Here is a 15614-nt window from a genome sequence, read left to right as displayed (position 1 = left end):
ATGTCTCTATTGTGGAAATTCAGGACATTTCCTCCGAGATTGCCCGGTGAAACCTCCGAAGAAGACAGTGGGAGCTTCTGATAAGAATTCCGAAAAGCCTGAGCCGGGAAACGACCTCGCCCGACAAGTGTAGAGGTCCGCTTGCCGAGCGTAAAAAACAGTTCTTTGACCTCGCACTTCATAATGTCAATGGTCCTCATAAATCCAGAACGACCGGATCGTTTGCATGCCATTAAAGCATACATTGATAGCGGAGCGATTGGAAATTATGTAGACCGCGAGATGGCTTCCAGGATGAACCTACCCCTTTGTCCCAAGGTCATTAAAGACGTCATTACCACAGTGGATGGTACGGAAATAGCCTCCGGACCAGTAACCCATACCACCACAGAAGTGACGTTATTAGGCCAAGATGGACATCGGGAGGTAATTGTGTTCGATGTGATCGTTTCCCCTCAGTTCCAAATAATTCTGGGGATCCCTTGGTTGGAGAAACACAATCCTCAAATTGATTGGCGAGCAAAGACGATACAGTTCCCAGAGTGTGCACCTACTTGTTATCCTCGACCCAGTATTGGCCTAGCGGTAGCAACATCCGAAGGACCGCAATTGCCTCCAGAGTATCAAGAATTCCAAGATGTCTTTCAGAAGGAACAGGCTAATACCCTGCCTCCCCACAGATCTTACGACTGTCAAATAGACCTGATACCCGGAGCCACTCCCCCTTGTAGTAGAATTTACGCCCTTACCGAGCCTGAAAATCTTCATTTGCGACAGTACCTGGCCAATGGATTTATCCGCCCATCAAAGTCTCCTGCATCCTCGGCTCTGTTCTTCGTACCTAAAAAAGAAGGTGACCTTAGAACCTGTATTGATTATCGTGCCCTGAACCAGATAACGGTAAAGAACAGATACCCCCTACCTCTGATTCCGGAACTCCTTGACCAAGTTAAGAACGCCTGCATTTATACAAAGCTAGATCTCCGGGGAGCCTACCACTTGGTACGGATTAAAGAAGGCGACGAATGGAAGACGGCATTTCGCACCAAGTATGGACTATTTGAATACCAAGTGATGCCCTTCGGACTATGCAATGCACCAGCCGCTTTTCAGTATTTTATGAATGATGTCCTCAGAGAACTCATAGATGTTTGCGTAGTCGTCTACATAGATGACATCCTGTGTACTCATCTTCAGAAGCAGATCATCGGAAACATGTTAGAGCCGTCCTTGAAAAACTCTGCCAACATAAGCTTTTTGCTAAGCTCGAAAAATGTTTTTTTTTTAGTGGCTCAAGTTTTAGAAAGTTAGAGGCTTTCTTTCAGTTTGTGGGACTCCATTTCATTTCTGAAACGCAGTACTACAAATACCAACATGATTATCTGTTTCCGGCCATTAGTGATGCTTGGAAAATTGAACAATTCTCTCTAGCAAGTACATTCTAAGGGAAACTATTCAGGCTAGCCGGCGATGGACAGTGCGACAGCCCTGGATTTTCTGCCAAGTACTGCACCTACCACTTTCAGGACATGGATAGTAAGAAAATTGTGAGTTTGGTGGTCGTGCAGGTTAACACAATGTACATCCTCAGTGGCCATGGAGAAACTAGGATTCATAAAATCAGTGGAATATCTACAATCAAGGGGAATGCACATCGACCTCATAGCCACGGACAGACACGTTTCAATTGCCAAGACAATGAGAGAGCAGTTCCCGCTTATTAATCATCAATTTGACGTATGGCATCTTGCTAAATCAGTAAGAAAATCTCGGCTGCAGGAAAAAAAAAGGTTTTGAAAGTATTTTGCAGTGGTCCCAGTCTGTCAGCAACCATCTTTGGTGGAGCTCAAAAACTTGTGAAGGGTCAGTGGAAATACTACTTGAAAAATGGCGGTCACTGATGCACCACTGTACCAACGTTCACCGCTGGTCAGAAAACCTACATTTCAATCAATGTGAACATGACCCTTTGTCCCCAGAGGAGGCAAGGAAGAAGAAGTGGTTGATTCCATCTTCACCGACACACAAAGCCATTGAGAAGATGGTTTTCGACAAAACTCTATCAAGAGATTTGAGAGGACTGACAGAATTCTGTCACACAGGAGGTTTGCAGGTGTGCCACAATATGTGCCTAAAGTACAGGCCAAAGCGCTTGCATTTTAGCTTTCGGGGCATGAAACATCACACTCTACTAGCGGTTTTGGCCCATAACAGCAATGTCGGACGTGAACAATCTAGGACTAGGGGTAACGTAAGGATGCCTCGCTACACTAAGTCCTTTTCAAAACGAAGTAAGCAATGGGTGATCAAACCAGTCTATGATGAAATGCAGTTCGACTTTGTGAAAGGCCTTATTGTTGCTGTGTTAGAGAAGCACAGATATGGAATTTTGGACGTTTCTGTGCAGAGCAGTGATCCATTGCCTTTGAACATTGCAACTGTGCCATGTCCACTCAAAGGAGAGCTGGTTGTGAAGTACAAATCCCGGTTTAAATAATTGCAATACAATTGTCTTTTTGTAAATAAATGTTATTGTACAGTGTACCTGTAACCCTAACCCCTACCTTCACCATCATGGGTGGTGACCAAGCTGGGTGTCATCTTTGAATTCTCTCTATATTCCCCTCATATTGCTGACCATGTCTATATGTGTATGTATATATTTTTCTCATTTCTCATCTCATGTAAATGTAAATGCTGCGCACTGTTAACGGAGGGGAGGCTTGCGTATTGCAAATAATAAAACAAACAAACAATAAATCTCACTTTTAACTCAACTCCTCTGGTACTTTATACTATCCCTGACCTTCTGCCAAAAATTAAATGTCTCCATAGTTATGATTCTTTGGGGCTGCAAAGCTCGCAGACAACGGGGACAAAATTGGGGGCCTTAGATCGCGCCAAGCGTGCCGTGGTATTTGGGAGAGAAGCCAGTTCGCATTTGCACATTGAGGCGCACTACATAGATGGATTCGAAACTTAAGTTCTCACAGATGCCTTTACTACGGGATGTTGCAAATAAAGAATGCGAAGGTCAGCGGCTTTGATTTTCAGCTTGCGGCCAGAAGACACCCACAAGTATAAAGTTCTATTGTTTTTTGACCTTGAGACAGGGACCATGCCGAAAGAACTTCATTTGAAGGGGGTGCGCAATAACGTAAGAGACGATAAGGCAGAAAATTCTGAAACTAGACCGAGTTTCGTGTTCAGTATACGAAAAATCGTTGTCAAGAGCACAGTCGGATTTACAGACTGCATTACGCAGAGACACAATGGAAATTTCAAATATAATGTGAGTAAATCTTTAGACGCTTTTATACCGGAATGAAGAATTAATGAATGGATGCATGAATAAATGAATGAATGAAGAGCTAGGAAAAGCAAGGAAAACGTGTTTGTAGTGGGCACATGGGCATGCAGGTCCACAGGTCTCGCCGATCTCGGTCCTTGGCCCAGCCACTCTTCCATGCACTGCCTACCTGCACTACGGGACTGTCTCTGTATCCTTCAGCCCCTTCTCCCGGCACTTACCTTGCACTTGCCACCAGCTGGCCCTATTATTTATCTTGTATTCTACTAACCATGTACAGCACTTTCCCCCCTCTCCCCTTCCCCTTGTGCGATCTGAATGACACCTGGCCTACTAGGATCGTTGTCTGTCTCCCCTTGTTCCCCCCCGCCTCGTCGTGCCTTGAAACACTTGTGTATAGGCGCGTTACAAATGCTATATCATATATCATATCATTCCACATGCATGTAGACAGTCTTTTCTCATTGTGTGTTGGCCTCGATTTATTTAGTTACTTTTCGCATTGATTTTAGAGCCGAACATACTCCATTGAACTATCCTTGCAAGCAAATAGTTTCTGATCGGCCGTAATAATTAAAATGAGTAATATTAATGAAGATCGGCTGGCGAGACTAATTATAATTTTTTTGTTTTCATAACAGGTATTTGCTCCCCTTCTGCTACTGTCATCTGTTTGAGACACCGGCAGACGGATTCTTCAATAGACACCTGCAGCTTCGTGTGAACAACTGGAGCACGCTAACCATATTATGGGACAATCGCCAAGGGCCCACATGCCCTTACGCTGTACTAGTGGCTAGAAGCAACATATCAACCTTTACGGTGGACTAGTGCCTAGTTGATGGAACAGCCTTGCGGTTCACTGTGCTTCCAAAGTGCTTCTTTTAACGAAAACCAACACCCTGTGTACCATAAAGGAACAGCGCGTGACTCACGATCAACTTTTACGGATTTGCGGATACAGATAAAAGAAAATAAATGGCTTTCGGAGTTCATATAGCAATTGCTGAATATTCTCTAAACATTGTCAATGTCAAATAAATGTACGTTACCAAATGTACTGTGTTGCTGTTTGATTTTAAAGTACAGTTTCATATTCCGAATTGTGGCGCGCTGTGTTGTGAGATGGTCTGTGTTGGTTTCCGGGTTCTGTGTGGAGTCGCGTAGAAGACGACTGGGCGTGTTTGCCTACGTAGCACAGTAACGTCACAGAGAGAGGCGAGGAATATGAATGTTTTGATAATGTCAGGCTCAGGGGCGGGGGATTTGATTTAGTGCCGCAGAAGCAGGTCAGCCAGGGCGATGGGGGAAATGATAGGATTATCAAAAAATGGCAGCTCCCTGGTGCCTTTTTTCGTGTGCGTTTAATGGACGAAAACTCGGGTAAGGTCCATAGGAAATTTTTCTAAAATCGAGCCACTTAGGCTTAAAAAAACATGGCCGACCCGTAGGGACAATAAAATTTTTTACCGGACCATGGCTTTAAATGGTAGTTACAGTACTATAACCAATGTTTTTATCAAACCGTTTCAAAATGAGTACATTGTCTATGTTGTAAGGGACAACATTTTTACAATTGTTCGATTGGTAGTTCAACAAAACAAAGTACTATATTTTACCATTCTAGGCTTTTAACAATGACAGTGGGAAAATCATCAAGGATTGGGGGCTAAGTATTCATCGTGGTTTTTGGATAAATTTAGCCTGCAGGAGATTTAAACCATTATAAAAACACCTGGAGTAGCTAAAATATGTGACACAATTCGATGGTGATTTTCTAATGAATGGAATGAGGAACACGCATATCTTACTCTGCTGGCGGGGGCTTTCTGCACTCTGCTGGCTTGGGCTTCGGGCGGGGAGACTTTGTTGAAAGGGTTAGACGGGGCCTTTTCTCTGGAACCTCATCGCAGCTGCTACTGCTGCCCCCTCCATCAGTGTCCCACGTCTGCGCCTGCTGCAACCGCCACTGAAACTGTTCAGCCACTTCCAATCCGTCCATTTTTAAGGCTGCGTAGAGCGAGCTCTCCAAATACTGTGGAACAAAAGGATATTGGAAAATTAGGTGTACTGTTGGACAGACGTCCGACTTTGCAGGTGAAACAGAATAACAATGCACCCTCTTTCAAAGTTTCACAAAACTGGATTATTGTATTCCCTTCTTATGCACAGTCTAACAACGTTGAACACGTCCCATGGTTTCTTCGGGTTACAAAATGGAAATAACAAGACATCGAAATTGCCACGTGCCAACCCTGCTTCCACTCCAGTTTTTCCTTCCAGCTATTGGAAAGGTGTATAGGATAAGATAAAAAAAAAGAGATGGGGGGCAGGGGAGCCGAAGGACTGTTCAAGAATCACTACAATAAAAATATTTTAGGTGGTGCTCAAAGGTAATCAAAGTTATTAGCAGATCCAGTACTCCGTGAAACGAGTAGATTTTAAGGCATTTTAGAACAAAATTGGTTTTAATCTGCTTTGGTCCAAACTGGTGAAGTGTTCCAAAGAATTAAGTTAGGTATTTTATTTTGTTCCTTGGAGATCTGGGTATGTGGTTATACAGCAACGGGTCAGAAAAAAAGGATCTTAAACTTGACGTCTGTAGAGTGGAAGCCATTGGAATATTTGCAAGCACATGGGGATATGGTTGCAAGACTTAACAGTGGCATTGATTCTACATTCTGCTGTAGAATTAGAAGGACTAAAGCCCACAGCTAAGCTTCGGATGCACTTAACCCTAGCCAGTTACTGTGTATACAGCATTGGACGCTAGAACACACTGCCTGCAGAGAGTTAAGTTGTCTGGATGAAGGGTGCCCTCCCTAGACAAACAAAAATACCAGCTTGGTGTCATCAGTAGGGTTGTGTATAGGCAGTGTTGGATGATAACCTCTGATAGCAGGATCACATACAACAAAGCACAAGTGAGGTGGTGGGGGCAGGCAGAGCTTGTGACCTCCCAATGGACTCCACATGCAAACGAGGTCTAAGCAAACAAAAGGTGTGGCAGGTTAACCTGGGTGGGTCCTGTTCGGATGGATTTAAGGTTTACAACCAGTCAAAACTCTCCTGGGTAGCCTGCTGAGCAGCTCCGGGGCCCCCCCACTGACGAATGCAGCTGAAAGTTTAAACAATATCAACATCATAGTCTGACCCTCATGGAGCCCAGCGGAAGGTGAAAAAGAACTAGTATGTCACAGGTAGAACACAAGAGCCCTTTTATTATATCTATATTTTGGGAGGATTCGCAGCACCCCAAAGAAGAATGCACACCAGACTTCAAGGGTGTGTCCTTAGCATGAGTTTATCCTAATGGAAAACAGTATTTGGCTCTGCACTGTATAAATGGCCTTCTGCACGGGACTGCGCTATAGCCACAGGCAACGTTGCGAAGATTGCACTGACTCCAAAGAAAATTGTCTGTTTGTATTTCAATGACAAGTTGTTTTAATTGATAATCATTTCAAAGTGTTTGACACAATTTTGAAGAAGGAAAATAAAAATGCAGTGCGCAAAGTAAAGGCCGAGGCGACAAGTGTTCTGTGCCAATGACAATTTCCCAGAACGCTATATTAATGCTATATTTGCTATATTAAAGCAAAGTAAAGCTCATTACTTCTGGCCTGCTACAGCTGAAAGAGTCCGAAGATCAATCACTTTACTTGCCGAAGTCACAGAAACAAAGATCATCCTTCCAGGACACAGATTTAAATCTAAATGGCAGTTAGGAGTTCCAAAATCTTACTAGCCTAAAATGAAATACTATAGAAAGTCCAAATCGGGACAGCATATTTACACTTGAGAGTAAAGGTGGGCGAAGGCCAAAGTAATTCCATTAAACGTTGTTTTGGAAAAATACATGGCTAAGGAGCGCACATTATCAGGGATGCATTTCAGAGGATTAATGCCCCTGTGCTTTGACCTTGGCCACTTACTTCGATATTGGGTCCACATAAATAGTTTCCTTGCCAATCTCAAGGATATCAACTCTTTTCAGTAGTGTGAACTAAAGGATGGGCATTACGTTAGGTGCCATTTAAGTTCAGAAGTTGTCAAAACGGTTACCACACTGGACTCTGTGTAACTAGGCTACCACCACTGCACCTCTCTGTGGGGAAAAAAAGCCAGGCTCCTCTGCCCGTTCCAATCAAATATTTATGCATCAGAATCACTCAATAAGTGCAAGGTCTTACACAGCTTAAGGACCATGTCATTTGGAACCAAGAAGTATGCCGAGACCAGATGCGCAAACTTAGAATATTCCCCAAAGAGATCAAAATAAAGCACTGCCTCCTTCCACAAATGTCTCTTGCCATGGCATTCCAAGTGTCAGGATGAGAGGTCAAGCTTTCAAACCTCAATCACTGTTCCAAAGTCTCAGAGGAGTTACCTCATCCCTCTTTCCAGTACGTAGCAAACGCTCTTTCTGTTGCTCTGAGCCTAGTTGTGGGCTTTCCTGGGTCCCATACCCCTAAGACTAAACCAGTCCTTCATGTTCCGCAGGACCATGGAGGGTTGCTTAGCTATTGCGTTTGGGCCAACAAGGAGAGAGGCAAAAGGACCAATCCGCACTAGCCTTTCTTCCTGACACTGTTCTTTCCAACACCTCTCTGAAGTTCCACATTGCTCCCTGGCCCCAGCTGGAACCTCCTCCCCTCCTCTCCACAGCCCCATTAGACCTGCCTACGGCCCGATACGTCCCTCTGGAACCTTCTACATTTTAGAGGACTAGCCTGCGTCTGGCTCCTTGCCTCTCTTCTCAATATCTAAATAAACTCCTGATCTCCTTTCTTTATGGCTTTCTTCTTTTTCTTCCAATACTCGTCACCCATTGGACAATGTTCTTCACTCTGCTCATCTGAAGACGTATCTTCCTCAGTCTCCTCACTTTCGCTAAGCCCCTTCTCCCACTGCTTACTCGCAATCTCCTTCCTACCCATGTTGAACTGTTGTCACCTTCAACTCCATTCCAGGTCTTACCTCCTCCCTACATCCTCCTAATATTGCTCCATCCTTCAACTCCACCCCAGGTTTTATTTCCTCCCGTCTCATCTCATCTCCTCCTACCAATCCACTCCACTCCACTCCACCTTTCCTTGCACCGTTTCTATTGTTCCTACTACTGCCTTCCACTCCACTCCTGGTTTTGCTTTCTCCCTCTTTCCTTCCTTTCTCTCATATTTAGATATCCCCCACTTTCTTCTCTTCTGAACAGATCACCTCCTCCTCCTCTCCCCTGCTGCCACTTCTCCAGCTCCCCTCACTAGCACACTCCGGTCTCCAGTCTCTGAAGCACCTCTCCTCTCCAGCATTATCCCCTCTCCAGCCTTCCCCAAACAGGAGCCACCTGCACCTGCCAGCCACCACACTGAAATGGGATGCTTGGCATATACAGCAACATCTCTTCTTACCTTGATTGGAATTAGGGCTGATAGTCTGCAAGTGTAAGGGTTGGGATTAGATGGGCACTCTCACTCCCCGATACTCAGATTGAGGCTTAAAGGGTTGGGATGACTCTAAAAGAACCCTTGTAGCCATTTTTAAAATCTGTGTGCATGGATAAGCTTTAACAAGCTGCTTGTGTGGACAATCTCATGCCGTGCTGCTGTTGGGAAGGCAAGTGGTCAAATAAAGTGGGTTAAGGGGGTTCTTAGGTTTCTCCTAAAATGTTGCTATGGCCACACAGTCCTTGATGGGATCATTTCCTTTTCCTGACCCGTTCTGTGCTGTCTGGTTGGGAGGAGGGGGGGGCATTTTGGAGGATGCCTTGGGGTTTGCATCTATGCAAAGCGGAATAAAATGCTATAAGAAAATCATACGAGGAACAAGGCTGCTGTGAGGGTCTCAGTATTATGACTCATTGATAGGCGTTTCGGAAGGTTTTCTGCTACAACGGTGCTAAATTACTATCATCAGAAAGTCATTTCGCATTTGCTTTATGGGGTTGAATCTGGTTTGCTGCCTTTAAATTGGGATAAGGTAGAAGGTTTCTTGGGGCAAAGTGTTTTATCCCTGCCGCAGGGTACGCATGTCCCGATCATTAGACACAAGTTGGGACTGCTCTCCCTGACAGCTCGAATCAATTGGAAAGTTTTGCATCTATTAAGGACACTTTTCTTGCCACCAGAAGACACTTGTTTTTCCCAAGCTCAAACTTAATAACAATTTTTGCAAGGCATTAAGTAGTTGGTAAAAACAGGCAATTCTTATCTTAAGCTGTCATGAGATTTTGGTAGAGAAGCTCTTGGTCAATCCTCAACGGTTAAAAAGAAACTTTCTGAAGAGGACTAGATCGAAAATCGAGCTATGGCTTTGAACTATCATTTGTTTTATCACTTCAGATATGAGGTGAAAGATTTTAATGTCTTGACAGGTTATTTGAAAAAGCACCTGTCTGAACGGCACAGAGGCGATATGTTGTGGTTAAACTAAATTTGATGACTACTAGAGAGACTTCAGGCGCTCAAACCAAAATTCCAAGACTCAAGAAAGTCTGTAGATACGGTGCTAAAGCCGTAGAAACACTCAACCATTTACTAATTGACTGTTATATGTTACAAGATCTCTGAATTTACATGTTTTGCAGATTTGTTCCATGTTTTCTTTTTATATTCGGAGCAGTTTTGGTTTAGAATATTAAATAGCCAGGAACCAATTTTAGATATTATAATATTGAGATTTGCAAAAAAAAGTTCAGCGTGAGTATTTTATGTTTTGGTGTATTGATTTTCTTTATTTGTTGTTTGGCTGCAAGCAAGATTTAACAATTCATTCATACAGAATACATACAAAACAAATACCATTGGTTTTTCTTTGTCAAAAATAAACAAAAACCTGTTTGTGCGCCCAATGCCTTGTGTCTTTATAGTGTAGAATGAATGAAGAGAGGAACTCTTGTTTTCTGGGTAGAACAAAGGGTATTTAATTGTTTCTTTTCAATGCTTTAGGCTATTATTGCATTTAAGTCTTCCCTCGTGTTTCACTGTCTTCTAAACATTTAAAACAGTTCTTCAGGAGGGAATTTTTGGTGACATCAGTTTGTATTTTTTCTGCTTTTGTTTTGCTTCAAAGTTTTGCTGCTGTTGGTTTCTTTTAACCAGGAAGTACGTGCCTTAAAGCGTATGGCTCTCGCGTTTTCGCCTCACAATAGAATATGATTACCCACCATCTTTGTTATTCTTTTTGCAATTGTTACGGATGTGTGCCCGGCCTGTTAACCAGTATGCTATGCTCCCTCACGTTTTCGCCTCATTATTGAATACGATTTGGCACGATCTTCACTGTTATTTTACAATCTTTTCGGATGGGTACGCGGCCTGTTAACCAGTGTTGTATAAAAAAACAAATACATATTATTTTATTTTCTATTTTTATCCTTGCAGCTTTTTTTGCATATAAAGGAATCTAATGAAAAACAATTTTGTAAAGATTTAAATACTATCAAACCTAATACAAAAAAAATGTTTTTAAAACAAACTAAACTGTCACAATTTGTTTCTTATTTCATATGAATTAAAACATTTAATGCATAAACTAAAAGTAGATTAAACAGCCTTAATTAATTTCCTAATTCTTACAGATAATTCAAATTCATACTGATTAAAACCTTACCACATTGTTCTAAACATAGTTTGGATATGAAAATCTAAAATAACAAACTATCCCTTTCTCTAGCACTACTATTACTTCCTCTTAACATAGTTCAACAGACTGAAAAAAACCCACAACATCTATCAAATCAGAAGTTACAATTCCGGCAAGACATCTCTTCCAAAAGTAATCTATGTCAACCAAGTCCCCCAAAGGCGAAAAGTGACGTAAATACTTCAGACGTAGAGATTGCACAGAAGGGCATTCCACCATAATATGTTTCATTGTTTCCATCTCCTTCTCATCCATCCAATATCTACATTTAATGTCTGTTCTATCTATTAGAATATATCTTAAAAGAATTTCCTTTGTCAAGTTGAGGTTCTAATGGAACCTCAGGAATTCATTTCTAGCAGAGCGACTAGGATAAATGGATAAGAAGGGTGCCAACACTCCCAGTTTCTGGTGGTCCAACCATAAATGTGACAAAGAAGAATACCCATTGTGATGCTGGAAATGCCTTTGGAGGGACAGAGCCTCCTAGTCCTTGTCCTACCACTTCACCACTTCTCTGTGTGCGTTTGCTCCATGTTTTCTGCCACTGAGGTCCAGCCTGGACCACTGGCAGTGCAATGCTTAGTTGTATCTTTTGGTGAACACCACCCATGGGATACCCTTATGGCACACATGGGTGGGGGAACACCCTTGTTCCCCTTATGTGAGTTTATAGGCACCTGTGTGTTGCCCACAGAGCAGGGTATGGGCTGGTGGCAGCTACATGCTGACTTGGAAGTGGCTCAGAGTGTCCTCCATTTTTGGGACACCCAGGCCCTGCCATTGGAATCAATGGATTCCTACACAAAGGCAAGATGGCCACTGTGGCCTCTTGGTTTCTATTGCCTTTTACCTTGTTTCCCAAAGTCCTAGGAAGCCCTGTCTGTTCCCTTCCTCCTGAGTGGCTGTTGGGTGGAAATACCATATATGGCTCTAGGGTTGCCTCCTGTCAGACTGACGGGGGCCTTCCCAGGGGCTGTGTGTTGTGGTTACACTGTAGGGGTGGGACCTGTATGAAGGGAGTCTGAAGTGAACTCAAATTCTCTGTTGAGGGTATCTGGTTTCGGTGTGTGTGACACAATGAATAAGACAGCCCTGACTGAAACTGACAAGAATGCAGTGTAGTGTGCTGAAAGGCTGGGCACTTACCCCAATCCACATTCTTTGTTATCGGTGTCTGGGGGAGTGAATGGCCTGGATGGTTTATAGTCATTCCATCGACAGACAAAGCATCTAATGCCATACTATCTAAAAAAAAAAAAGCATCTAATGCTTTTTTTTTTCATTTTAATTTTTTTAATGGCGGTTCCCAACCCCACATTTTTAACCTTTAATCCCCATTTTTATTAAACTAAATCTTTTACCATCTAAGCAAATGCATTAGATGCTTTTTTTTTAGATGGTATGGCTGTCAATGCTTTGGTTGTCGATGCAATGACCGAATACCGCCTGAATGCCTGGGAGCCTGATTGGTTGCCTGCCTGCATGAATGCCCTTCTGCGTGATGTGCTGATTGAGCCTTGCTCAGCCAGAGTGAATGGGGAACAGATGTGTATATCTGGGGACCTCTCACTTACCAATTTGTTCAGAAGCTGAAATCGAAGCTTCGCAAGAAGAAGCTGTTCCTTGAAGCACAGCTGGAGGAAAAGTCTGCTGCTGCAATTTCTTCACTATAATCCAAAAGCTGCTGTGTTCTTCCAAGGACTGATTCAGAGAGGACCTGCGAAGGAGACCTCTCCCTGAGCTACGAGGGACCATCGTGCAAACTGCACTACGCTTCATCGAATTATCCTGGAAGCCAGTCCTGTGTGCCTGCTGTCCGGAAAAGGGGTTTTCGAAGTCCAGACGAGGAGTGCCCGGACATCTCGAGTCAAAGAAGTCCATTGGTGTCGATTAGGGTCCAGAGGTGCGTTTCGTGACCGCTGGAAGCCCTTGCTGTCTACCGCCTAGATGAGGGGGTACCCTGGTATAGTGCTGCTGGACACCCGGATCTGCGACAGTTCCAAACTGCCTTAAAACATTTGATAGGATATCCTTGCCATCACCACTGACCCCTTTTTCCTGTCCGAGAGAGTCCAGAGTCGCTGGGTGGAGTGGAAGATCTGCCAGTGGGTTTCCCGCCACCAGAAGCTAACCAAGACTTCCTGAGGGTCCACACTTGGTGAGGGTCCGAGGTCCACTCCAGTGGTTGAGTTCATGGTCGCCAGAAGCAGTCTATGGTCTGTGCTGCGGCTGCAGCACTGACTCACCGAAATATTAGAAAACCGCAATATCCCGAAACCCAACACCAAAAGTGACCTTTGCACCCTTTGCCGCCAGAAGTCATCGAAGAGTTCCATGGGTCTTACTCTCATCTGCAGATTCTCCCTTTACATTCAGTCGGACCCTGAGGTTTGATCTATAAAGAAGAACTACTAGGAGTCTTAGCAGCCCAAAAGGAAATGTTCCAACCGTCAAGTTTCCACCATACAGGATTTCCATTAACCATGTTGAAAGTTGCCGTCAGATCTATACTTGCCAGGTAAGTAGCAGTTACTTTCCCCGTAAGGGCTAGGTTTTGGACATATCTCCAGAGAAAACCATTGAGATTAGTACTGTAGTTCTTTCCAGAAGGCAGTCTGCCATTTTTGAATGCCGCCAACACGAGTCCACCAAGCCTCTAGATGTTTTAACACCAGGTTGGCAAAGCCCTTGCTGTCTGCATCAAGGACCAAGATAGGCCTGCGGGTCATTCCAGTCCCCTCTCTTAAAAATTGGGATCAAATAGGCAGTTTGCCAACTAACAGGGAGACTCTGAGCTTTTAAGATTTGGCGGAAGCATATAGTTAATATAATCTACCACATGGCAGCGTCATCTTTAAATAACATATTTGAGATCCTATTTGGGCAGGGTGCTCTAGATTTGCTAATGGCCTTTATAATATCAAAGACTTCATCAAATTCTATCGACAAATGCCAATTATCTCCTATGTTGTCCAACAGGCTCGGAGACAAATCGTCCAATGCCAAAATCTGCCCAGATTTTGCCTCATAATAGGTAACCAAATTGTGTTCCCCTATTGAGTTTAATTGGAGATCTGCCTTGTTTCTCCCTAGATTATTAACGAGAATAAAAAAAGATGGTGTATCCGATTTGCACAGAGATTCCAGCATTAGTTCGCCATCATTTTGTAGAAGTTGCCCTTTATGCAATCTAATCCAATTACAGTAAGATTCGTTTGCCAATTTAACCTTGTTCACCTTAGTCAGCAGGTCATCACGATATTTATACCCTTGATTTTATTACTCAAGTCACTGTGCCCCCCGCCCCCACACAATATGTTCAAACCGATGACGATGCTTAACAAGACTGGACTTGAATTTAGATTCTGCCTTTAATAATAAATATCCCCAAAATTATTTCAAGTAAATTGATCAACCTTATTGTATTGATGAAATAGCTAGTTGTACATTTTGTAAATGTTTTAAGTGTTTGTTTGGTCTTTTAATGTATAAAATTGTAGAACCTATATGCACTAATAAATAAATTCTGGACCCACCGAAGGTGGTTTACCTGCTTAATTTGGATATTTGGGTCCTGTAGCAGGTTTTCTGGTGTCTTCCCCGTCTTCAGTGACAGGACTGGGTCTCTTCCCACACTTACTCTTTCCTCGCCCCTAATTCCGCTTCCCAGATCTGGTTGGGTTTAGTTTCTGTTTCGGAGGAGCATTGTGGAACATGTATTTGCCCATTACTGATTTGTCTGAGCACCCAGTTCCCCCGAGTCTCTTGGTTAATGGCCACTAGACAAAGGTCCTGGAAGGGGACTGCGTCACAATCACTATGAAGAGGGGAGGGGGATATGTAGAAGTCCACCTGATCTAATGCCAGACAAATGTCTCTCACACAGAAGGATATCTCCCTATTCAGGATGCAAATGTACACTGTCCTTCAAATGTGTTTTTCTGGCCTAAAGATCCATCTGTCAGGTTCTCTAGAGATGTAACATATGAGGACCAACTTGGTTGCACACAGTCCCACTGTGAAGGGTAAAGTTTTGCCTAATCTGCATGCAGGTTCCTGAAGCCCAGAAGGTGAGTTGCAAACAGGTGAATGCCCTGACCCTACACCCACAGGCAAAGCTCCCCAATAAGATGACAGTGTCTGGTAATGAGTGCTTCCTTGCTTCTTGGCAAATAAAATCGTGTGGTATTGTCAGGGCACTTACAATTGCTCGTGTGGGTTACCAAAGCAGGATTCAACCCCATCTTTTGTCTGCATTAGCTGACAGGATACGTGAGACAACAAACTTTGTACAAGTTCTTTTTAGCGGTCATAGAAGTGGGTCAATTAGACGCCACATCGCAAATTAAACAAATTAATGCTGATTTTTAATAACAATTAATAACAGTTCTTTATGCAAGGGAGTCTCTGCAATAAAAATTTCTGATTCAGCAAACCAGGATGGAATACATTACTCACCGTAATCGTATTTCTGGTGCTTTTATCTGCTTAGATTCACATGCTATGCATAGGCTGACATCTAGTGGAAGCTGCAGAGTATTACAGTTTTTCGAAACTCGAAAATGGCCGTCGAAATAGGGCGTGCCAGTAATACTATCCCTATTGTGATGCCCCCTGTACCCATGATCTCTCATGAGAGTGGGTCCCTCACATTGTA

The 15614-nt window shown here is 43.3% G+C and overlaps 1 protein-coding gene across 3 annotated transcripts in view; it reads right to left on the bottom strand.

Annotated features, from left to right (window-relative positions):
* The window catches only part of ATR (ATR serine/threonine kinase), a 1676349-nt gene that overhangs the window by 1489458 nt on the left and 171277 nt on the right, over positions 1-15614 (bottom strand). For all 3 annotated transcript variants that reach the window (XM_069618270.1, XM_069618272.1, XM_069618271.1), the window contains exon 5: positions 5122-5345. In XM_069618270.1, the coding sequence (XP_069474371.1) occupies positions 5122-5345 (224 nt within the window). The remainder of the gene's footprint in view (positions 1-5121; positions 5346-15614) is intronic.

Source organism: Ambystoma mexicanum, chromosome 10 (assembly GCF_040938575.1).
Source record: "Ambystoma mexicanum isolate Mex_15411 chromosome 10, UKY_AmexF1_1, whole genome shotgun sequence".
Lineage (NCBI taxonomy): Eukaryota > Metazoa > Chordata > Amphibia > Caudata > Ambystomatidae > Ambystoma > Ambystoma mexicanum.
This window is presented reverse-complemented; position numbering and strand designations above follow the sequence as displayed.